Genomic DNA, 24,129 nt, shown 5'->3' on the forward strand with positions numbered 1-24,129 from the left:
CTTTTACTCAGTGATGACCTCTTTGAGGGTAGGCAATTTATCTAATTTATCTTTGTATTCTTTGTATTTATCTTTGTATTCTTCATGTGTTGACAGAGATATAACCATCTAATAACATCAGATGGATGGATGGAATCTGTCTGCATCTATCCTTCATTCCCTGTCTACCCTGAAACACAGACCCTTGGCCTAATTATTCCTCCTTCAGGGCATTGAGTGTCCTGATATGAGGCTTAAGTTGTGGCAGGTTGGAAAGACCCACAGAATTTTCAACAAACCTAAAGAACTATAACAGTGGCCCATGTTTTCAGGATGGACAGATTTTTCCATTTTTTGCTCTCTTCTCACTTGCTATAACAAGCTTTTGAACAACAACAGATGTCATTTTTCATGTGTCTTCCACTGTCTTATTTTAACTCTCAACTCTCTGTCAGAGCTGACAGGAAACACAACACGTTCTCTTAGTCTTCAAGATGGCAAGTGACAAAACATACCTCAGGAATCCGGCTCAAAGAGTGCACCTGGATGTCATAGAGGGTCTTCTGGACAGAGGGGGAGTACTCGCCTTTGTCATAGGGTCCAGCAAATTTCTCCAGGACAATGTCCCGAACAGTATCCCTAAAACACAGAAGAGAGACCTGAGGACTCATAAGGTGGTTTTTTAGGAATGCACTATAAAGTTGGAAGTGGTGACCTTCTGTTCCCCCAGAAAACAATTTTATTGCTGATTTTAGAAGAGATTAATATCCTGTAATGCCTTACTCGCCAAAACACCTCACTTCCAATTTCCCTACGCACACACACACATACACACACACCCCATTCAACAAAGGTATTGTCACTAGGCAATCTTCATCATCTGGAACTAGGAACTGGACGTTACAGAGTAAATCTTCCTCCCATTTGCAGAACCCATGAAAAGGACTTAGAAGTATGCTACACTCTTACTGCTTAGCTTGGCCAGTTCTTTGCATTATTGTTTTTTCGGGGTTTTATTCTGTGCCAGGCTTGGTGTTAAGGATTTTACCTAATTAATTCACTGAAAGCTCTCAATATACCTGAGACAGGTATTATTATTATTCCCAATTTAGATATGAGTAGCCTTAAAATTAAATGATCCACACTAAGTCTCTTTCCTTAGTGGGAGACCCAACTAAGACCCTGATTCTGCCATGTTCAATTTTGTGCTCTTTCCAACATAAATACATCAGCCTGCTGCCAGTGGAGAACACTTAAAATAAAAAAGGAAAAAGAAGATTGAGGTGAGGTTCTCTGTAAGTCTTTTCAAACCCATCACATAATAAAAGGAGTAGAGCAAAACTATACCAGGGGGAGGAAGTTACCAGGGGGCAGATTCCAGCCTATCAGAAAGTAACATTTCTAACAATTAGAGATTCAGCAGAGGAATGCCTGGTCAAAAAGCGAATTCAGAGTCCAGAAGCCTAATTACTGCTTGTCAGGGATATTATAATAATAACCACACCTTTACATTGTTAAGGCATTTATCATTTATAAATTGCTTCTGTGACTATCATCTCATTTTGAGTTAGCCTACAATGACCAACTGTCCCAGTTTGCCTGCGACCAAGGGGTTTCCTGGGACATGGGACTTTTCAGTATCAAAATCAGAAAAGTCCTTGGCAAACTGGGGTGAGTTTGTCATCCTCATGTAGCCCTCTCTGCATCTACTATGAGGTAGTAAAACCAAATATCATTATCCTAGCTCGATACAGTGAGTCTTGAAGTGTGGTTCCTGGGTCAGCAGCATGAGCATCAGCTGGGAGCTTACCGGAAATGCAAGGTCGCAGGCCCCACCCCAGACCTACAGAATCAGAACCTCTGGAGGTGGGTTCAGTAATCTGCATTCTAACAAGCCCTTCAGGTGATTCTGATACACGATAATGTTTGAGAACTACTGATGTCATCAATTGAAAAACAGGAAAAGAGCATGGTCTTTCGGTTTTCCAACAGAAGGGACCCTAAACAGTGGGAAGGTTGAATTGAATGACCTCTAAGTTTCCCTTTCAGATCAAGAGTCTATGACCTTGGGGCCCCTGGGAAGAGGGAAGAGCCAGCACCAGACCCTAGCATATGCTCATACCAGGTAGCATCAAAATCCATGTCTCTGTATTGGTGATAGCGCCATTTACAGTACACTTGGGTGGCGAAAAATCGGTCCTTCACCTCAGGGAGGGTGGTGAACTGGTCCTTGATGAATCCTTCAAATCCAGACTGGGTTGTTTTCAAGACCTTGAGGTCTTTGATTCCAGAATGAATGACTGGAGGTCCTGTTTTAAGTAAAAATATAAGGGGATGAGGTCATAAACAAAATAGTGTCTTCTTACTGAAACCTAGCTCTAAGCATCCTGGTCATTAAAACATGTTCGAAAAAAGAACTGCCTCACTGCCCATGTTTTCTGTCTCTGTCTCCTCTGAAGTCCCAGGGATGAGGATGGTGTGCCTTTCTCTCTGTCTGGATTCCATGACTCCCTGCCTTTCTCCAGCCCTAGGAGAACTGAAGGTGAGAGGCTAAACCTTGTTGGGTTGAAACCCACAGAAACCCATACTTTCTTCTCAGCTCCACGTACAGGTGGCTTCTAGGTCAAATACTTTGCATTTTTTTTTTTTAGCTCTCCTTTACTCAACAGAGAATCATGCTGATTCGTAAGCTCTTCCAGAGCAGTTCTGCTGTTTGACTGCCTTTATGGGATGGGGGAGAGTTAGTCCTCATGTTGATCATCTACACTGGCTGATGGCTCCAATTATCATCAGACCCTCAGTGTTCTTGTGGTCATGAGCGCACTGAAACCAGACAACTTCCTGAATGGGTGGCACTGTGGACCTGGCTTGACCTAAATAGAAACTGGGATGATGAGGCAGGACCCACAGGGCACAGAGCTGCCTAAGTAAGTACCCATAACTTTTGGTTTGGGCCGAAGGAGAAGGGACAAAGTTGGTTCATGGGGACCTGGGGGAGAGAGGGCAGAGTTGGCAAAAATGGAGGGGATGATATAGCTCTCCTACAGTTGCTGAGAACAGGAAACGAAGGGGGAAGGTGAAGGAGTGATAGCTATAATATGAAGAAGATATTTACTTGTGTACCAGGCAGTTCTAGCTCAGGACCCGGAACAGGTGGAGAGCAGAGTAAGTGAAGGGAAGATTCTCTCTTTTTCTATGTGGAACACACTGTAGCTCTGCAGTTTGGTGAAGCTTGAACAGAACATGGCACTGGAAGACACAGTTCGAAATGCCAGAATACAGTGTTCTGCATCATTCTTTGGGAAGATTCCCAAAGAATGATGCTTCACAAACAAGCACAGCCAATGCTGAGCAGGTCCTGTGAAGCAATAGTGGTTCCCAATGGGTGCAAACTTCTCCCTAAACACATGTGAGGCAGACCTCCAGACTGTCAGGAGATATGAGAGTTTGACTGGAGAGATTCAACAGTTTTGTAATGAGAGAACTACAAAGGCAGGAAAATTCAGGAATTAACATCACTTATATAAAAATAGACATATAAAAATAGACTTATTTGTGCAGGCTGGAGAGGCTGGACTTTCAGGGCACACTTGGGTACAAACCCCAAGTAACACTGTGCCATGACAGGATGACTAAGGTCGTCTCCTTTTCAGTCATGAAGTTAGACCTGATTAATATCTTTCTTGTCTTGTTTAGTGTATAACTCACGGGCCACAGGCATCAGGCATCACTGTATTGTACATGGTTTTAGTTGAAGGACAAAAATATAATTTGATCCTCAATTAAAATATAGGACAGCTTCTAATAACCCAATAGATTATATCTTCTATATGGTTTAAGTTGCTGTGGTCAGCTCAGGAGCTGCAGAGTTTAAAAGTAGGTGAATAATGACTTTATTTTTATATTTTCCAGCCACATGTGTACATCTACCAAAGATAACAGTGGCTAGTGGCTAGTGGTAGATCAGTTGATTAAATAAGACCTTCTGGTTGGAGTGTTTCAGGATAATGAGGCAAAACTGAAATGATCTTTGTTTAACATTCTGAAGTTCTCTTTGGAAACTACATCTGAAGAAGGATCAAGAGAAAGGCACTAGCAATGTTTCCATGCCCTAAGTTGGCTGATGTAACAAATTTTAGATGTATGAAGACATGGTTCTGCAAAATTCGTATTTCTAAATGCTGTGTAGAGCTAATCCAAGTGAGTCTAAGTTTAAAATCCAAGAGGATTGCAGAAGCAATAAGTATCTATTGAATGAATGAGTGAATGCATGCAACAAGATTGATGCACATCAAAGAATAAGGATTTCACAGCTTGGACTCTTTTTTTCTAGACAGTTCTCCTCCATCAATCTTAACCATTTCCCTTTCTGGTCACACCGCCCAACTATAAGAGACAGCATGGCAGGGGACAGGGAGGACATCACCAATAGCTGAGAACATCTGAACTATAGGCATAAGGTTAGTTGCTACCTTTTTCAGTCTTTCTTACTTAATCCTAACAATTCTATTACACACTTTTATACAGGAAACTTTCAGTCATTTACCCTTAGTTACATGGCTAGAAACTGCCAGGGATGGAATTTGAACTCAACACTTCATTATTTCCTCCTTTTTGGATCCTTCCCCATCCCCACGACGTCGAGTCTCTCTCTTCCCATTTCTTTACAATAAGAGACTTTTCTGGGAGACAAAAAAGCTGTCACCTTCCCTTCCACAGTGTTCTTTGAGAGCCTCAAAGTCCCCAACCTGAAAAATACCATCACCATTTATCTGAATCAGAAACTGAAACATCACCTTTAGAAATGGCCCCATGTGTCTGGAAAACTTTTTATTCCTTAAAAATTTCCTATTGAAATATAAAGACCCCATAAAGGAGTGAATTCTTAAGCCTTTATAAACTAATATAACCTACTTCCAACAGTTTTCCCTTCTGGGAAAAAAAAATCCTACAGAAATGAAATGTAGGTTTGCAATAAGGAATGAGATTAGAACAGCAGTGGGGGCACCTGGGTGGCTCAGTGGGTTAAAGCCTCTGCTTTCGGCTCGGGTCATGATCCCAGGGTCCTGGGATCGAGCCCCACATCGGGCTCTCTGCTCAGCAGGGAGCCTGCTTCCCCCCCTCTCTCTGCCTGCCTCTCTACGTACTTGTGATCTCTCTCTGTCAAATAAATAAATAAAATCTTAAAAAAAAGAACAGCAGTGGGAATTCTTGAGGGAGGATAAAGAGAAAGTTAATGAGAACCAAAGGCAAATTTTACCTATTTCATCTCTTCCTATACAGATGGTCTTTATCACCAACATAAGCCAATAAGACTTTGGCTCCTCCAATGGTCTTAATCCTAAAAGGATTCCCAAATGCAGTGTTGCATAGTGGTTGAGGCCACAGCCTTGGGACTCAGGATTTCCTGAATTCAAATCTAAGTGCTCTCTGTGCCTCTCCTTCCCTATTTATAAGCACTATTCCCCTCATAAAATTATTTAATGTCTCTCTACCTTGAGTTTCTCATCTTGAAATAGAGATGATCATCATACCTATTTCCTGTAATTGATAGATCATCTCAGATAGTATCTGCAAAGGACTTAGTAGAATAGCTGCCCCATAGAAAACGCTTTCTAAAAGTTATTATGATGTTGCGATAATTGACTTTTTCTTATCAACTTTAACTACCTGTGAATGTTACCCATGTTTCACAAAGGCTTATTGGGTTCTGAAAACTACTTCTGACATGCCATCTCTACCACCTCCAGCCCTAGAATGAGATTTATTGATCTCTGGGGAGTGTCAGCTCTACTAGACAATTTTTAAATGATCTATTTTCTTGCTAGAATCTAAAAATGAAGAAAGAAGTTGAGTTTTCTTATGTGCTCTGGCCTCAGTTTCACATAGAATAAAATGTTTTATGTTCCCAAAGACAATTAACCATTGCCACAGTTTTGGCAGAACACGAGCCATCTACTCTGGTGTGCTCATCATTCTATGAAGAAGAAGAAGAACAACAACAACAAAAAAACCCTATTCTCTTTTAATGTGAAAATTTTTTCTTCCCTGGCACACATTAGACACTCTGGATGAAATGAAAGAGCTTATTTTATCTTCTCTGTTGGCAGTGCCCCAGCTTTCTGAACACTGGTACGAACCTGAGCCTTTCAAATTCACGGACCCATCAACTAAAAATATGGTGCCTCACACAAGCTAAAAACAATTCCAATCTAGATTAACAGAATTAATTCAACCAAAAGGACTGTCCTTTTCTAGGTTACTTGTCATGAAACCACTTAATCAGCTTTTTTTTTTTCTTTTTCTTTTTATTTGCCATGGTTATAGAGTAATGCAAAAGATTTTTCACATTTTCCTTTGCTAGAACATAATCTTTGCTAGCTTTTAGTGTCCTCCTACACACTTAACAGATTGTGGTTTATCTCTCAGAGAAGCATACATCCTACCCTTTAGCTCTCTAAGGGAAAGAAACTCACTGCAAATTAATAGAAAATAAGCCCAATTCCTTACCTACGCATCAGGTGTCACAAAGCACAAAGCTTTATTGAGCCAAGAAAAAAAATCCTGCCATGAAGAGGATAATTGCTTCCATGTTTAACACCTCCCAAAAGGACACAAATAGCTAAAAGGAGGATATTTTAAAACTCTATTAAATCATTCTAGTAGAAAAACCTCAAACTTGTAAAGTGCTAGAAAAAGTGAAGATTAAATATCATTTGTCTTTGAGAGTCCATTTCACTCATGCAGGGAAAATGCAAGGTACCTCTGTGCAACTCTGTATGGGGAAAGACAATACCAGTTAGGTGGAAGGAAGTTAACAGGGCTTGTGTATGAGGAGGCTGTAATCAAGATGATTTTAAAAGACTTGTGTGTACCAAAAGCTCTTTTGGAGAAACTGAAGAGTGTTTCTGTCTTGACATCAAAAAAGACATACATAGCTCTTTTGGCAATGGGCTGTCTCCGTCCTGGGTCTCCCACTTCCTCCCTCTCACTTCTGCCTGCCCAGCCTCTGAAATAACTTCCCTCCAGGACTTCAATTTTATCACCCTCCTTCCTTAAGACCACCTCCAAGGCCCCACTGGTCTTCATGGCAATAGATCTTTTTTTTTTTTTTAACTACCAGAAGACAATATCTCTTAGTGGACATGTCTTCTCCATCTACCAATCCTCTACTTAGCTATGATTTAGCTGAATTTTTAACTTAGTGTCAGATTGGGAGGAATTTGACTTTTTAAGAATTGTGAGTTATAATTCAAATATTGGAGAGGTCTGGGGGCCAATTTAGTCCAAATTAGTGACTCAACCATTTCAGCAACTTCAAGACTTGGCTATGCTTGTCATTCAGGGAAACACATGAGAGGAAGAGTTTGGAAGATCCGGGTTCCTTAGAATGCCTAAATCAACAACTTGCATCCCACGTGCAAAGCCTAGCTCTTCTTTCGGAGTTCAGCAAGTCACAAACATAACAGTGGTCATCCCTTTGGGTGAACAAATTTCCCTCTCTCTTCCAGACTCACCCTTGGAACTAACAGACTCTGTGACAGGTAAATGTACACTTAGCGATGTAGCTTTCAAGGATCCGAAAGGAAAAGAGTGTAATGGGATTTTTACAGCAATTCTGAGGGCCTAAAACGGTGCTCGAGATTCAGTAGGCTTTCTATAAATATGTGTTCAATTGGCAAGAAAGAATACAGTCCATTAGTTACGTATCCTGCCAGGAGGAGTCCCAGTGGGGAGTTGCATGGCTGGATATGTGATGGAGTGCATGTGTTTGAGGGGGCACAGTTCTCACCAACTAGCTAACCCCTCACCAAAAGTCTTCCTTACACGTTTGGCATGTGAATTGCGGTGAGTAGGGTGGGGTACATACTGATTATTTTCTTCAGTTAGGCCTAATCAAGGGCATTTCTTACGACAATTTTTGCTCATTGACTTACCTCATGATGTGTGCAGTTTTAGCTCTTGAATCACAAACAAATTAAGAATTAAACTTTGCTACCCGAAGTCATAGATCCTTACTCTCCAAAGAGGGACAGAGTACAAATGTCATTTTTAGGTACACAACACTGGAAAATACCCATGCTCGTATACGTGTCCACACACATACTGCATGCACTTGAGGCAACAGATCCCTCTCCCCCTACCCTGCTCCCTGCCAGCCCTGCATGATATTCAGAGGGACGCTGCACTCTATATGAGTCAAGCTGCGGTTTCTGGGAACACCACTGTGACTGAAGTACCGTGAAGCTTTGTGGCTTTCCACAGAAAGAAAAAGCTTTGGCCTTATTATGGTGACCAGTTTTTCCATTCTGCAGCAACCAGGTAACTAGAATTCAGGCTGATGATAGCTCCTGCTAATTCCTGGAAAGAACAAGGGTGTGAAGAACAGCTTGGTTTTTTGTTTTTGTTTTTGTTTTTGTTTTTTTCTTATGATCAGCAGAGCCCTATCCTTGGCCATTCCACTAACAACTCCAGGCCCTGCTAAAACATTCTTGTGGAAGTTACCAGTGACCCATTTGCCAAACTGCACAATTATCCTTCAGCCTTCTTTCAATCCAAACGTCTGAACTTTCCCATGGCAACCGTTGCTTGCTGTTTCCTAAATCCATTTCCTCTTCCTCCTGGGTACCTGGCGAGACCACATTTCCCAGCCACCAGTGCGGCTGGGCGTGGCTGTGTGATTGGGTTCTCTCCAGCAGAAGTGCCGTGTGCTAGTCTCAGGCACCGTGTTATGCTTGAGGGGTTTTGCCTCCTTTTGCTCCTCCAAGCTCTTTCCTTTACCTGGTTGTCTGATAAGGGGATCTACTCTCAACGTGACCCCAAAAAGTAAGGATAGAAAGAGTAAGGTTGCATCAACCTGGGTTCCTGAATAACTTCCCGGAGCAGAGGATCACCCCACCACATGCACGCACACACGTGCACTGAACAGGACTTTTACAGAAAGCAGCAAGCTTCTTGTATGGAGCTACTATATGTGAACATGTGTGTTATGTTCCTGTAATCCTAATACAGGCTCTGATTTCTTGAAATGTGTTTTTCTTCTGCTTCCATGACACCACTCTCTCCAATCTTCCTTCTCTCTCTCTCTGACCTTCCTGCTGTCTGACTTTTCAGACTGCCCAGCCCATAAACTGGGGAATTTCCCCTCGTCCTCTCACTTTCCTCCTCTCATTTCACGTGTTTTCCTGAAATGGCTCCTTCTTGCCCACAGCTTCACCCACCATCAGTCTGTTGATGGTCTCCAAATCTATCTCTATCCCTTGTTCCCCAAATCACAAGCTTCCCCCTGAACACCTCTTAATCATATGTATTCTCCTCAGTCAGTTCCCCCAAGCCCCCGACTTTAGGGCAACTTTAACTCACCTCCTCCATACCTTCCACCCCGACCCAACCCCTCACACCCATTCGGTACTCTTCAGAAATGCCTCACATAATGCCCTCTCCATCTCTACTTCCTACTGCCCACCATCTGAGTCCATCATTTCTCCATCTCTGCAGCAAGGTCCCAAATTTCTCACTATGGCCTGTTTCTCCAGCCAATACACAGTAACCTTGGTCAGAATTACTGAATGGGACACACACACACACACACACACACACACACACACTAACATTTCTTGGGTCTCTATTGCCATCCTAAATAATAATAATAGTAGCTTCCATTTAAAGAGTGCTTCCTATGTGCCAGGTACTGTGCTAAAATGCTTTATTAATATTTATCTCCTTTATTTCCCTGGGCCATTGAGGTGAACAATGTTATCATCATCTCACAAATGAAAAACCACTGAGGTGGTATAAGTAACTTTCTCGGAGTCACAAAGCTATTAAGCAGTGGACCTCGATTTCAAATATATTGTAGTCTGGGGTTAACATATATGGTTTTATCACCATGCAAAACTAACTCCAGGTTAGACCAATCTTGCTAACTTGGTACACGAGGGGCTTCCAAATCCATCCCAAACCAATCTCTTCATTTTCATCTCAGCTCCTTACATTCTAAGAACTAGACCCTTAAACTTCCTACTATTCCTCAAATGCTTTGCCCTTTAAAACTAAAACTAAATTCACTTGTCCAGAATGGTGCTCAGCATAAGGCCGACGCCCAAAATATTTTAGTTACCCTCCTCCACTCTTCCGTAGGTCCTGCCCATGTACATTCTGTTTCTTCCACCTTTCTTCCCCCTTCTATGCCCAGCATGTCCTGAATCCTTTTTCAAAAGTCAATTGGATTATTTCCTCCTATCCTGTCAAGCTTTCCAGACTACCCTGGGAAGAGTCAGGTTTTTGCACCTCTTTGCCTCCCTTGCATAACTTTGATTCCTTCATTGTGGTTTTTACCCCCTAATAATGCAATAAATCTTTTTACAAGTCTATCTCCTACTATTCATCTACTGTAGACTCACTGGGGCCAAGGAATGTCTTATTCACCTCTGAATTTACAGCCTTGGTATACATAAAAAGTCCTCAAAATCCAAATGTTGAATTAATATTATTTCAATGAATGACATAAGCGTATTTCATTCATATTCTCATTTTTTAATTAGCTCTCCCCAAATCTAATTCTAGCTCCTACTATTATTTTACATGCTTGAATGTCAAAAGAAGAATATACTAAATATTGCAATATCTTATGATTTGGTGTAGAGCTGTGCTAATCAATATGGTAGCTCCTAGCCACATGTGGCTCTTAAACACTTGGAATATGGGAAGTGTGAACTGAGATGTCCTGTAAATATAAAAATACACACAGGATTTTGAAGACTTAACTTTTTAAAAAGAATGTGAAATAGTTCGTTAGTAGTTGATATTTTTACATATTTAAGGGACATTGTGCATATATTGGATTAAGTAAAATGTATTATTGAAATTAATTGCTTTTTGCTTTCCTAATGTGAATACTAGAAAATTTTAAAATTACACGTGTGGCTTGCATCATATTTCTGTTGGACAATGCCAGTTTAGAGTTTATAATTTTATGAGGCTAGGCAATGTGGTTTAGGTAGGAAAACACTGGCTTGGAGAACCGGGAAACATTTCTTTCTCTTTCTCTCCCAAAGTCACATATGAAAGGAAAGAAGGAAGGAAGGAAGAAGGTAGGTGACATTTCAACTAATAACTCAGTCAGCAAGTCAATATACCACATGGCTATGCATTTGGGATATTAAAAAATCATTATCATTTCAACTTAATTTAACAACTAGTTATACAGTCTCCTTTATAGGACAATAATTACATAATTGTTAACTAAACACCAAGAAGGCCCTGGCTGTGCCTGGAGTTTAATACAGATAGCAGAAATTATTCAACAACAGATAATACACTAGAATCTTCTAAGGGAAGGCATTATCCAATAGAATTCAGAAGGGATTTATATTTTATTAACTTTATAATATTTCTGACATTTATGAGTACTACCTCCAATTCTTACTGAAGAGAGTTAGAGGAAAAAGAGAAGGAAGTACAGAAAAGGGAAGGAAGAGAAGGAAAGGAGAAAAGAGAAAAGGGAGAGAAGAAAGGGAAGAAGTTCAGAGTCCACACTGTCAATTTATGATGATCATGAAAATTAATTTTTTATTGGGGTAGAGACCTATCTACCACATCTGGCTCCATGGTTCTTAGAGGTCCTCTAATCTAACTTATAACCAATTATTGAACTCTACTCTATCTTAACCAAGAAGACAAGATTTGGGAATTTTGATATTTGCTAAGTTCAATCATCAGTACCAATAAAGTCCTTATTGTAATTACGTTCTACAGTTAAGTTTTAAATTTCTTAGTAAATAGAAAGAATTATATAATTATCATTGCTATTTAAATGATTTTCATTCTAATAGTAGTTATAATAACATCAGTGGTTTTATTATTATGAAAATAAAATATCAGGGAAACTCAATTATAATTTACTAGTTATTTCCTCTTAAGGTTATTATAATTATAGCATGATATGGTACAAAAACTACTAGTCAGAAAATTCATAGATTTGGGGTTTTGTCAGTCAGGACCTTCCCCCCCCCATCTCAGAATCAGATGATAAAAATGATCTACCTTATTCAATCCCTAGGTTTGTTGCAAAATGTATTATTTCATTTTTATATTAAGATAAAAAGTAGATAGTTTTTCAATGTACTCCAGAGTCACGATGCTCATTCCCATCTCAGATTTCAATGCCTTCAAAATTCTCTACAGTTTTCCTCGATGCTAATAAACAGAATTGTTTAGAAGAAAAAAATACTGAAATTGTTACTGAAGAATCAAAACATCAAAAATATTTTCTCACCACCCCTCATCTGTTCAATCTCACAGAAGTGCGTTCCAGTGGGAGTGTGAATAAATGCATGGATATGCTTAACTCCATTCTGAAAATTAGAAAAAAAATGTTTCTGGTAAAATTTCAGCATATATAATAAAGCCAATTTCTTTAATTAAGCTGAGAGCACAAACAACTGAGGTAACCTTTTCAAAACGCTTCCAAGGGACCTCTTCCACATAGACTTGAGCTCGGATGACGTGGTTAAAAGAAGAAAGGAAATGCTCACAGATGTTCATTGCAAAAGTTTCTATGCTTTTGATCTGTAAAAGGAAACAAAATGCTAGTGATCAGAAACCCCTCCCCATTTAAAAATAATTTTTAAATACCCATGGAGTTCTCTTTCCTGTTCAAATGTTTTTTAGAATCAGAGGAATAGAGATTTTGAAAGAATCTGGAGAGAGACCTTTCACAAGGTCTCCTTAGTGTATTTAATAGATCACCATTACCTGGTGAGACTATCCTGTTTTTAAAAGAAACATGCTTTGCAGAAAGAAATGTGTCAATCAATGGATGAACAAAATGAAACTTAACATTTAGATTCTCCTGAGAGTGAGTTCAGTCATCACTCACGCCTACTACAGTACCACAGCATACTCCAAAATGCTCTCGTGTCACTATGACATTGGCCAATGGGCTTCCAAATTTCCCAAGGAAAAACATTAATGTAGGGCCACTTCTGCTTCCTTGCTTTGCAAACAAGGCTCCTATGGACCATTCCTAGCTCTCTGCCCTATAAAGAAGCTGCCTATTTTCACACAAATTCTTCGGGATATTCTCTAGACAATGTATTATGGTCTTAGCATAGTGTACGGATGATTTATGGCTCCGCCTAAGGTGGACTATTTGTATAGGTTTCCCCAGGATAGTTCTGTTTTATGCCTCTTGTCCCAGAATAATTATTTAACATCTTATTTCACTCTCAGAAGTGTCCTAGTTTAGAAAACAAAAATACTAACTCAAAAAGATATATGTTCATTTCAGCATTATTTACAATAGCCAAAATATAGAAACAATTTACACATCCATCAATGGATAAATGGATAAAAAAATGTGGTATATGTAAATGTGTGTATATAATATATACACACATATATTTATTTATACCATAATTATATGGTATCTATTTATATATGGTGTATATATATTTTATATATATAATGGAATATTATTCAGCTATTAAAGAATGAAATCTTTACATTTGTGATAACACAGATCATAGATAAAACTGATGGCATTATGCTAAGTGAAATAAGTCAGGAAACAAGCAAATACCGTATGTTCTCATTTATGTGTGAAATCTTAACAAAATAAAACAAAAGCAAACAGAAACAAATCAAGCTCATAGATATAGATAACAGATTAATATTTGCCAGGGGAGTGGGGAAGAGCAAAATGGGCAAAGAAAGCCAAAAGGTACAGTCTTCCAGTTATAAATAAGTCACGGGGATGTGATGTATCACACAGCAAATACAGGTAATAATACTGTATTGCCTGGTTGAAAGTAGCTAAGAGAATAAATATTAGAAGTTTTCATCCCAAAAAATAAACATTTATTTCATCATATATACAAATATCAAATGATTATGCAGTACACCTGAAACTAATATAAAGTATGCCAATTATACCTCAATTGAAAAAAATCAAAAGAAAAAAGTGTCTTGGTTTGGATAAGAAATTATATGGTCATTCTACCTATAACGAATAAATTCTAATTGTTTTTAATATCCAGGTCCATTCCTTCACTTTTCTGCATCTCTTACCCAGTACAGGAAATACAAGAATCTGTGTTACCTGACCCTCCTCTATAGCTCAGGATGAAAGCCTATCTTCAATTTATTTTTTCAGATGAGCAATGCCTTTGTCCATAGCCATGTTTACGCTTGCTGGGCCACTTTGAGTAGCAAGAGAAAGATTCAGCAGGGAGGAAGGCCTTGCGGAAATTATATTTCAATTAGTCTGTTCATTTCATGCATGCTGAGTGTGGATTTCATGTGAAAGTATGAGAAAAAGAAGCTTTCCAGTCTACATTTCTTGTCTTTTAGACTGCTTAGCAAATAGAAAAATTATCTTGAGTTCCCCAGAAATCTGCTGGTAGTCCAACACAGCTTCACTCACACTTAAAGAAAGTAGAAGGTGAAGTGCCAGAATGGCAGATTCCACCAGCTCCAAGACCCTTTTGAAGAGTACGCTTACCGTGATATACAGATACCAAGTGGTCACGGAGTTGAGAAAATGAGGAAGGCATTAAAAGTTGGGCAAAATACATCGTATACTCAAGATTTTCTCCTATAGTAATACCAGAAAGATAAATGGTACTTTCTGCTATAAATGTATACTATTCTAAAAGAAAAAAAAATAAGCAAGAGGATTTAAAGAAAAGTATGACAAAAATGTGTAAAATTCTGTTCCGAAATCCTCCCTGCGCCTTGATTTGCCAATGATCCTAATTAAGAGAGAACATGTAAATTTGTCAGATAAGATTCTTTTCCTAAAAGATGTAGTAAGTTGAGAACCAAAAAAGAGAAGACGTGAGATTAAGGGGGAGGGGGGAAGGTTTTCTGTAAGGCTGAGAATTTTAGAATAGAAAGTAAAAAAAAAAAAAAAAAAGAGGGGTGCCTGGGTGGCTCAGGCTCAGTGGGTTAAGCGTCTGCCTTCGGCTCAGGTCATGATCTCAGGGTTCTGGGATCGAGCCCTGCATCAGGCTCTCTGCTCAGCAGGGGGGCTGCTCCCCCCCCCCATCTGCCTGCCTCTCTGCCTAATTGTGATCTCTCTCTGTGTGTCTAATAAATAAATATAATCTTAAAAAAAAGAAAGAAAAAAAATTAGTAGCTTAAATGTAAAAATAGGGTTAAAAATAAGAGGAAACTGCAATTAGGCAAGCGATACCCTCAAATTATAGTACGGTGAATTCCACATCAAGATAGGCAGCGTCTACGAAGAATGACACCTACCCCTTTAAACTTTGCCAAAACATGAACTGTGTTCTTGATAGTGTCTGTGGGGATGATGTCTGAATTATCTCCATGCACGTAATCCTTTTTGGAGCTCAGAGTAAGTTGCACTGAAGTTGCCACTTCTTTGATGCTGTGGTATTTTCCATCCCGCTGAATACGGAGAACTCTTACCATATCCTTCCCATAGCCAGTTCGGACAAACTCCACCTCATCATTCTGCAACAAAAACACAGTCCTCTTATTGAAGAAACCTGAATGAAAGCAAAAAGTCATCTCTGAGCTCTTCGAGCCTGGATTTAATCACATAATTATAAAAGGTGAGAGTTAAGAGTATTCATGAAAGTAAGACTACACCTGACCTTTGAAGGAAAATGGGAAATTTAATGGGGGAAAGAGAATGGAGAGAAACAGATGAAAATATATCTGGCTAGCCTGAAGACAGACAGGTGGATGGCTTTCTTGATAATAATAACTAATGATAACAATAACATTATCTCCTGGACTAAAGTCTTTACTTCATTTAAAAAAACATTTAAATAAATTCCTGCTAAATTAATCCTTGTAACAGCTCTATAAACTCATATTATTCCCATGTTACAGAGGGAGAAACTGAGGTTCAATGAGTTTAAGGGACTTGCTCTACTCCACATAGCTAGTGAAGGATAGAGCCAAGGATTCCTGCCCAGATTCGTTGACTCCAGACTTTGTCCTCCAAACCACTATGTAGACTGTCATTCTTTCATAAAAATTTTTTGACTATGTTAACTGAAGATAATTATATCCTCTTTTTTATACTGAGTCATATTCTGGAGAAAATGCCCTGTGATCAATAAAAACAATTTGAAAATTGCTTCTTCTACTTGCTGCCGGGAAGAAGAGTAATTAGTGACAGGGTCCAGATTACCTCCAGGAGGGCAGAGCCAGGGCCATCTGGCTGCCGGAACAGCTATGCTTTTAGCGAAGAGACACTTAATAAAAGCCCGGGGATTGATTCATTAGTAGCCTTATCTGGAGCCGGAGCTCTCACTAGCAAATACATCCGTCTCCACAGCTGGGATTCAGAAGATTTGTCGCTGGACTTGACTGGTGTTTGAGAGAAGAGGCAGGAGGGAGCACAGGGGCAGAAAAACCCATTTTATTTAGTGTCAAAATTGAACATTAAAATGGTAGTGAACGTGACAAAAATAAAAGTAAATCAGAAACAACATGCACTGGGTGGGGGTGTCATAAAGAAGGAGCCTCACCGGCTAATGGCACATAGGCAATATGCTGAGGGCTGCCCCAGATTCTGTTTACGTAAAGCATCACCAGATCCCCCTGGGAGGAATTGTAAAGTACTAACGGACATCAGAAATGATTGTTAAGTTCTTAATCAAAGTGAGAGGGATGAGAGGCGGTCCTGAATCTTGGGGATGGAGCCTGCTAGGACATGCTGCTGATTGAAGGGGCGACTCTTGGAGAGGTCCCTCAGAAGCCTCTGACCCAATTTTCAAGGGACTCATCTTCAAGAACAGGATCAATAAGACAACTCAAAGAGCAGACTTAAAGGATCTGAAGAAGAATGATAATAGGGACAGGGAAGGAGTCACGGCTTGTGGCTGCAAGGACTTTGGAGTCAGACCACCTCCAAAGTCTGTCTTGCTATTTATAGCTTTGTGGCTTGCAACAAGTAATTTGTTGGCTCTGAGCCCTCAGTTTCCCCGGCCTCACAAACGGAGATAACTCCCCTACTGGTAGAAGTTGCTAGGGATTGTGAAAGTCTCAGCTCAGTTCCTAGTGCCTGGGGAGCCGTGGGGTCCACCCCCAACAACAGCGGCCACATCGGGCCTGGCTGTGGGCACAGCAGCAGTGGAGATGGCAGGAGGGATTTTGAGTAAAGGCACTAGGTTTTAGAGTAGAGAGCACTGCTGGTAGCAGTTGGAGGAAGACTCTGACATGTCTTTTGAGCCACAAAGAGATTCCACCTGGGCAGGGAGGCAGTTGGATGGCCCTTCACCTGACGAACATCTTCTAGTCACCCTTCAGGTCTCAGAAGCCACTTCCCCCAGTTATCTGCCCAGTCCTTCAGGTCTGGAGTAGGTGTCTCTTCTATATGCTCTGGAAAGAGTTACTGCCTTATCACAGTCTTTATCAAATTATATGGCAATTGCCTCATCATGTGTCTGGTTTGTTTAAAAATGGGAAACTATGAAAGTAGGAGCCAGTCTTTCTCAGTTGTCATGGCAACTCCAGTGCTCAGCACAGTGCCTAGAACATAAATAGGTGCTTAACAAATGCGGCATGACTGAATGAATTGTGCACCGTCACCTCCACTATTTGTGTGGTGACACGGAATAGTTAATGATGATACCCCACAGATTTCAATACAGAATTGCCTCCTCAGCCCAAACCTGGGGCAGGAAGTTCCTCTTCCTGGGAAAGTGGGGAAGGCGCCATCTGCTCTCGGATCACCACAACGTGGAGATTACAGGCACAGCTGACTGGAGAACAAAGGCCCGGGAAGGGCAGAACTGGGTGTAGAGAGAGTCTCGGATGCAGCACGGAGAGCTCACATTGCTGACAAGACCGAGCACTCCACACAGCGCGGCCATCCTGGAGCTCCCACATGATGCGGGCTGGAGAGGTCAGCCTTCCTCAGCGAGCTCCCGACCAGGGCTTGGCACCAGAGCAAAGCTTGAGTAATCACATGATTGGGTAATAAGTCAGAAGAAAAAGAACATAACTGTCTGAGGACAGTGCAGAATGAACAACCATCGTGTGGGATGCCTGAGAGTCTCTCAGCAGGACCTGACAGAACAAATAATGGGTCCAGACCAGAAATGAGGCTGTTCTTCTCAGTAAGACTTCCCCCAGTCTGTAGTCAGAGAAATCAGAAGTAGGTGCCAGAACCCTACCATGTAGAAAACACAGTATGGTGCAGAGATTCCCTGTCCAAGATAACTGTACAGTAAGATATTAAGGTTGCTCTCGTGTGGAGGGTGGGCAGGTGGCTGAGAGGATGGGCTCTGTGCTGAGGAATCAGGCAGCGCAGGGGTGAACCTTTGTTTGCCACCTATTATCTCTGCAGGTGGAGGCGAATTTCTCCATCTATAAAATGGAATAATAGTAGTAGCACCTCCCAGGATTGCTGTGAGGAGTATGTGGGAAAAAACACAAAGCACTCAGAAAAGGGTCTGGCAAATAGTAAGTGTTCAATAAATGTTAGTCATAATAATCACTGATAAATAATAACTACATGTCAAGTTTAATGTCAAAGGGTTCCAATTACTGTTAGAGATAAATACCCAGATTGCACACCAATCCAGAAAGACTGCTCCTATGACAAGACCTACTTCTGCCTTCATACTTTGGATGTCTGTCCTCAAGCTTGTGTGCCCTTGGGAAACGAAGTTACAAGAGGTAACTCAATTTCCTAGAGAAATACTCTGGATGAAACATCAGACCGAATAAATTTTTACCTGGCTCTACACAAGACAATCCCCTTTTCTTAGACATGTCTTGAAAGATAAGGGGATAGAAATCATGACTTACATGCAAGTAATATTGGAGAGAACTCTCTGACATTGTAAATTAGTCTTATTTTTCACTTCTGTAATGAAGTAGTAAGAATTGTCTTATTTGCAGGCCACACTGAAAATGATGTAGGCTGTCTAGCGGTTTCTAGCCTGGAGTCTGTTAACCCCTGGAAGGCCCAGTAGATAGATTTGAGGTGGAAAATATTAAGAAAGATTAAAAAAAACTTTTGTAAATTTAAAGATGACTCACATTTTCTCTTCAGTCTTAGAAGAGCTTCTGCAGGCCTCATCTCTTCCCTCCATGACAGAGAGAAACACAAAAAAGCTAGCTATTTAGGACTGAATGCAGGTGTAAAAATCAACTCAGTTGCAGTTCGCCATGATGGAAGAACTGTACTTGGAGACAGGCCTCTCTTTCTGTGTTTGGAATGTTCTGGAAAAGTTCTTCCAGTTCTGTGCCCGGGTTTTTCCTTTGCCTGACTATTTCCTTGGGTATTCATGAACAAAAAGTTTTCAGAAAAAGATGCTGAACTAATATGAGAAAAAGGAGTACTCATCTGAACAATCTTAATATCACTTTGGCAGATCTTAACAATACATAAGGATAAGAACAATAATGGTGAATCATAACCTTAGAAGCAGCTGGTATTTTTTTGGCTGCCTAGGATCTACTAAATGTCAGATGGGAAAATATTGATATCTAGTAGAAAATGTCATGTTGCTCTAGGCTGTAGAGTGGATTATTTTTGCTATCAAGGAGGGATATGCCCTGAGTTATGTTCAAAGCATGACTCTAAAGGGATTTGTCAGGCAGATGCTTCAGAAACAGTCTAACAAGTCATATGCATAATCATGGTAGAAGGAAGGTGACCTGTTAGCTAATGAAGACTCTATGTAAAGGTGCCCAGTGATTTTCATACTTCTGCCTATTACAAAGGAAGAGAAAACTCAGTCACTAAATGTCAGGGGAAATGCTAATGTTCTTGCCAGGCTCTCCATGGCGCCAGTAGCCTTAAGGGTGGGAACTGGAAGAAGGCCCTCGGGAGCTTCTAGATTGGGGGCAGGAACCGCCTCAACAAAGAATTGATGGAGACCTCCAGGAACACGGTGGGGAGAAAATTTTACTGAAACACATACACTGAAAGATACCTCTTTCCAATTGTGTAAGTCTTGAGAATAAAAATAATAGTAGCAACCATTTAGCGAGGGTTTCATCTGGGTCAGGAACTTAGCATGTATTATTCCCTCTGATCCTTTATGAGGACCCTGAGACGTTGATATTTTTAATCCACATTTGACCCAAGGGCGATGCGGGGTTAGGTATCCTGCCAAGGTCACACAATTATTAGGTGACAGAAGGCGGGGGAGCGCCCCCCCCCACCAATGACATACTCTTTTCCACTACAGGCAGAGTCTTTAGGGATGAGACTCTGGATGGCCAACCCATTCTTTAGGGAGAGAAAGGATACAGAGGGAGGGAAAATTCCATGCTACTGCAGAAACTTAAGTTTCTATGCCATTTTAAAAATTCCATTCATTGGACTCTACATTATCTTATCTATTCCTCCCAAACTCCCTGCCATTTAAGAGGAAGAATCCCTGTTTTAAAAGAAATGGCATGTAAGTGAGCTGTCCAAAGTCCCGGGGCTACCAGGTAGACGGGGACTGTGGAAAGAGCCCTGCTGAGACTGAAGAGCCTTATTCTGCTTACACTGCACCAGACAGAACTCACTGATGCCCAGAAATACCCTGGTCCAGCCCATCGCTTTCTCTAGAACTTAAGTCATGGTTTTAAATTGCAGGGGAATTCTTCACTCTGATTGATTCTGTGTGTACGGTTAGGATGTTTAAGTTGTGAAGTAAGGGAACAATGAAAAGCTGATGGCCCTTGGAGACAGGATGAAAATTCAGCTTCGTGTCTTCAGTAACAGGTATTACATTTGAGTCAAAGACTGACTTTCATCTGGGCAAGGGCGACCGCAAACAGGAGTGATGTTGGTTTATTTGTGGTCATTAAACCTATATCATCAAAGGACTGTTTTTAGCCCATCAGCAAAGACGAAGGCATAACTGTGGCACGGAAGAAACAGGAAACAAGGTGGGTAGGAACCAGCATCTAATAAGCATTAGTCATGTGCCAGAGGCTACGTACCCAGCCTCTCCCTGAACCCTGAGAGCACTCTGTGAAAGCACAGATCATGAGCTTCCCCTTGAGAAAAGGAAGCTGGCAGTGATGAGGTTAAATGGTTTGGTCAAAACCACATGGCTTTTGCAGGGGCACCTGGCTGGCTCAGTCAGTGGAATATGTGACTCTTGATCTAGGGTTTGTGAGTTCGAGCCCCACGTTGGGTACGGTGATCACTTACAAATTAAATCTTGGGGTGGGGGGACCTAAACCAGAAGACTTTGGAGAGGCAGGGCCAGGAAGGGAACCCAGATCTGCCTGATTGTTTTCACTATACCCATTTGCCTTTTTGAGATAACATTAAAAGTTCTTTAAAATTGGATTTTGCCTGCATACTCCTTTTTATTTATCTGTCTATATTTAATTCATTATAAATTCCACATAACCTCAGAATAGAAACATCTGAAACTGTTTTCATTCAATCCATGCCTTCGTCTGTATTTATTTAGCTCCTTCTAGATAATAAACACCATGGTAAGTACAAGAAATACAATAACAAACCAGGAAACATTGTTCTGCCCTGATAGATTATACACCAGAAGTTTATACTCTCTACACTAGAACAAGCCCTTTCAGTAAAAAGTCAAGAAGTTCGTATTTTAGGCTTTGCAGACCATCTAGTCTCTGTTGCAACTACTCAACTCTGTCATTACAGCATAAATAGTTATACATAATGCATAAATGAATGGATGTTGTTGTGTTCCAATAAAACTTTATTTACACAAACAGGCAGTGGGTCATATTTGGTCAACAACAGTTTGCTGATCCCTGCTCTTGAGAGAAAGACTCAGAAACATAACCAAGTAATTAGAACACATTGTGATAATGACTCGCGTTGAAAAAAATACAGTGAACTCTGGGATACCTAAACCAGATTGAGGGAGATCAAGGATAGCTTCCAGAAGAGATTGGCATCCACAAAGCTATGAATGATAGATAGTAATTAACAAAATAAAACTGTTCAGTCTTCTTCCATTAATTCTATTTAGGTTTTCCTTTAACATTTTTCATGAACAATTCTTTGTTTCACGAGTACTTATATCATGTTGCTTTTCTCATCAGTTTTCATCAAAATAATTCCAGTCCCTCCCCCTTCCTCCCACAATAAGGATATCAATTTTTTCCTTCAATCTGTCATATTTTAGATTTTACTCAGCACATCAACAGTCCTATAAAAGTTTGAACATTAAACTTAAACAGATAAATTTTCTAACATGTAAATCACCTCAAAAAGCTATTGAAAATGAAAAAGTAAAGCCAGCAGTCTGACTTCCAGAAATCCTCAAAGGATGACCAAATTTCAGTGAAGGCCCTATAGACCAGGGTTTGGAGAAACCCAACTTTATCTCAACCTCAAGAAATTTTCGCAGATAAGAATTCAAAGAATATGGACTCACAGCCAAAAATAAAGAAGCAGACAGGGTAGTGAGGTATCATGAGAGAGAATTGCATAAACAACATACAGCAAAGTATGACCTAACGAGACATTGGATATTGGAATTATCAAACATAAAATATAAAGTAACATGTTTAATAGTTTTACAGAAATAAAAGAACTGAATATATCTCCTTCTTGATACAGAGTGTCTCTTCTCTTGAGCAAAAAACAAGAGATCATAAAAAAGATCAAGCAAATCTGAAGGGGAAAAAAAAAATTGAACTTCTAGAAATGCAATGCTAAATGCATTAAGAAACAGATTAAACACAGAAGAAATAAAATTAGTTATTTGGAAGAGATAAATTAAGTAACAGAATAATATCGCCTAATTTGAATTTGAGAACTGGAAAATAGATCCAAATAAAGAATTAGGATTAATACAGACACATAGGCGACAGAGTATATGCAAGAGACATAAAATGCACTAGGATGATATGACAGAGAGAATGTGGAAAAGGCACAATTTCAAGGAGATCAGGCAGGACTGAGATTTTGCAGAATTACTGGATGAATGAATGCAAACTTTCAACTATGAACTAAGAAGCCCATGACCAAGTGAAGAAATCTACCTCGTTCACAGTTAAAAAGAAGGGATTTTATACTGTTTTAAGAAGTAATTGTACAGTGAAGGATCTGTGGTATTTTTGTCATCTTCTACTACTTGGTCTTCAAAAGTGGGTAATGTGAAAACCATTCTATCCAGTTTGCATTTTCTCCATCTGCCAAATTCAGCTTCTTTTCACATTAATTTGCTATTTTTAGCAAAATCCAGGACTCACTAGAATCTAGTCTTTAGGATAGTGTTGAAATCCCTGAAACCCCTCAATGTCCAGTGTAGGGTTTGATAACAACTTATTGCGTAAGAAAGGTCACCGACTACACCATCAGGTTGTTGCTCAGGTCAGCAACAAATGGAGATAAGAAAGCTTAACTGAAAGTTGTCTCTGAAAGAAAGTGGCCTAATAGCGTTTTTCCAGAGCTTGAAACAAAAATGGATTTAGCAAATAGCATCCTAATACAGATGTGCCCCAGCCCAAACTCAGGAAGGGCTCAGGTTGTAATAAAAATGATCTTAGCTAACATTTGTGGATCATTTACTTTGGCCAGGATCCATGCTAAGCATGGGATGAGGATAAAATAGGAATTGTCTTATATACTGTCCAACAAATGTTTATTAACCTACATAACTGAAAACAAGTTGTTTACACTCTCTAAATGCATCAATGAATCTTAAGCCTGGGGTACTCAGCTATTACCATTATATTACCAAGAGCTATCACAAGATAAAATTAATTTTATTTTATTTTAACTTAGAAAAATAAGCTTCATGCTATGAACATTTTTAAAAATTGATTAAAAGTTTGAGGTTGTTGAAATACCTTTTTTTCCAAATGCAATAAAAACATATATAGAACAAAATGATACCCACAGAGAAATGATCAGAAAAAAATTTTTTTATTTACCAATTTGATAGGTTGCAAACCTGTCGGATACAGCATAGCCCTGGCTCAGGGCAGCAAACCTCAAAGTTTAGGGTGTACTAACATCGCCTCAAACCTTGTAAAAAAAAAAAAATGCAAACCCCTCAGATTGTTTGCAGTGGCAGGGGGGTAGGAGGTTGGGGTACCAGGTGGTGGGTATTATAGAGGGCACAGCTTGCATGGAGCACTGGGTGTGGTGAAAAAATAATGAATACTGTTTTTCTGAAAATAAATAAATTGAAAAAAAATTTAAAAAAATAAAAAAAA

The 24,129-nt window shown here is 39.9% G+C and overlaps 1 protein-coding gene across 1 annotated transcript in view; it reads right to left on the reverse strand.

The window, feature by feature from the left end:
* LOC122898753 (uricase) overlaps positions 1-24,129 on the reverse strand; it is a 28,502-nt gene that overhangs the window by 3,928 nt on the left and 445 nt on the right. The window contains exons 2-6 of the mRNA XM_044236443.1: positions 15,241-15,459; positions 12,433-12,549; positions 12,257-12,335; positions 2,102-2,288; positions 495-618 (exon numbers count right to left, since the gene is read on the reverse strand). Coding sequence (XP_044092378.1) covers positions 495-618; positions 2,102-2,288; positions 12,257-12,335; positions 12,433-12,549; positions 15,241-15,459 — 726 coding nt within the window. The remainder of the gene's footprint in view (positions 1-494; positions 619-2,101; positions 2,289-12,256; positions 12,336-12,432; positions 12,550-15,240; positions 15,460-24,129) is intronic.

This window comes from Neovison vison, chromosome 2, assembly GCF_020171115.1.
Source record: "Neovison vison isolate M4711 chromosome 2, ASM_NN_V1, whole genome shotgun sequence".
In the NCBI taxonomy this organism is placed as follows: Eukaryota; Metazoa; Chordata; class Mammalia; order Carnivora; family Mustelidae; genus Neogale; species Neogale vison.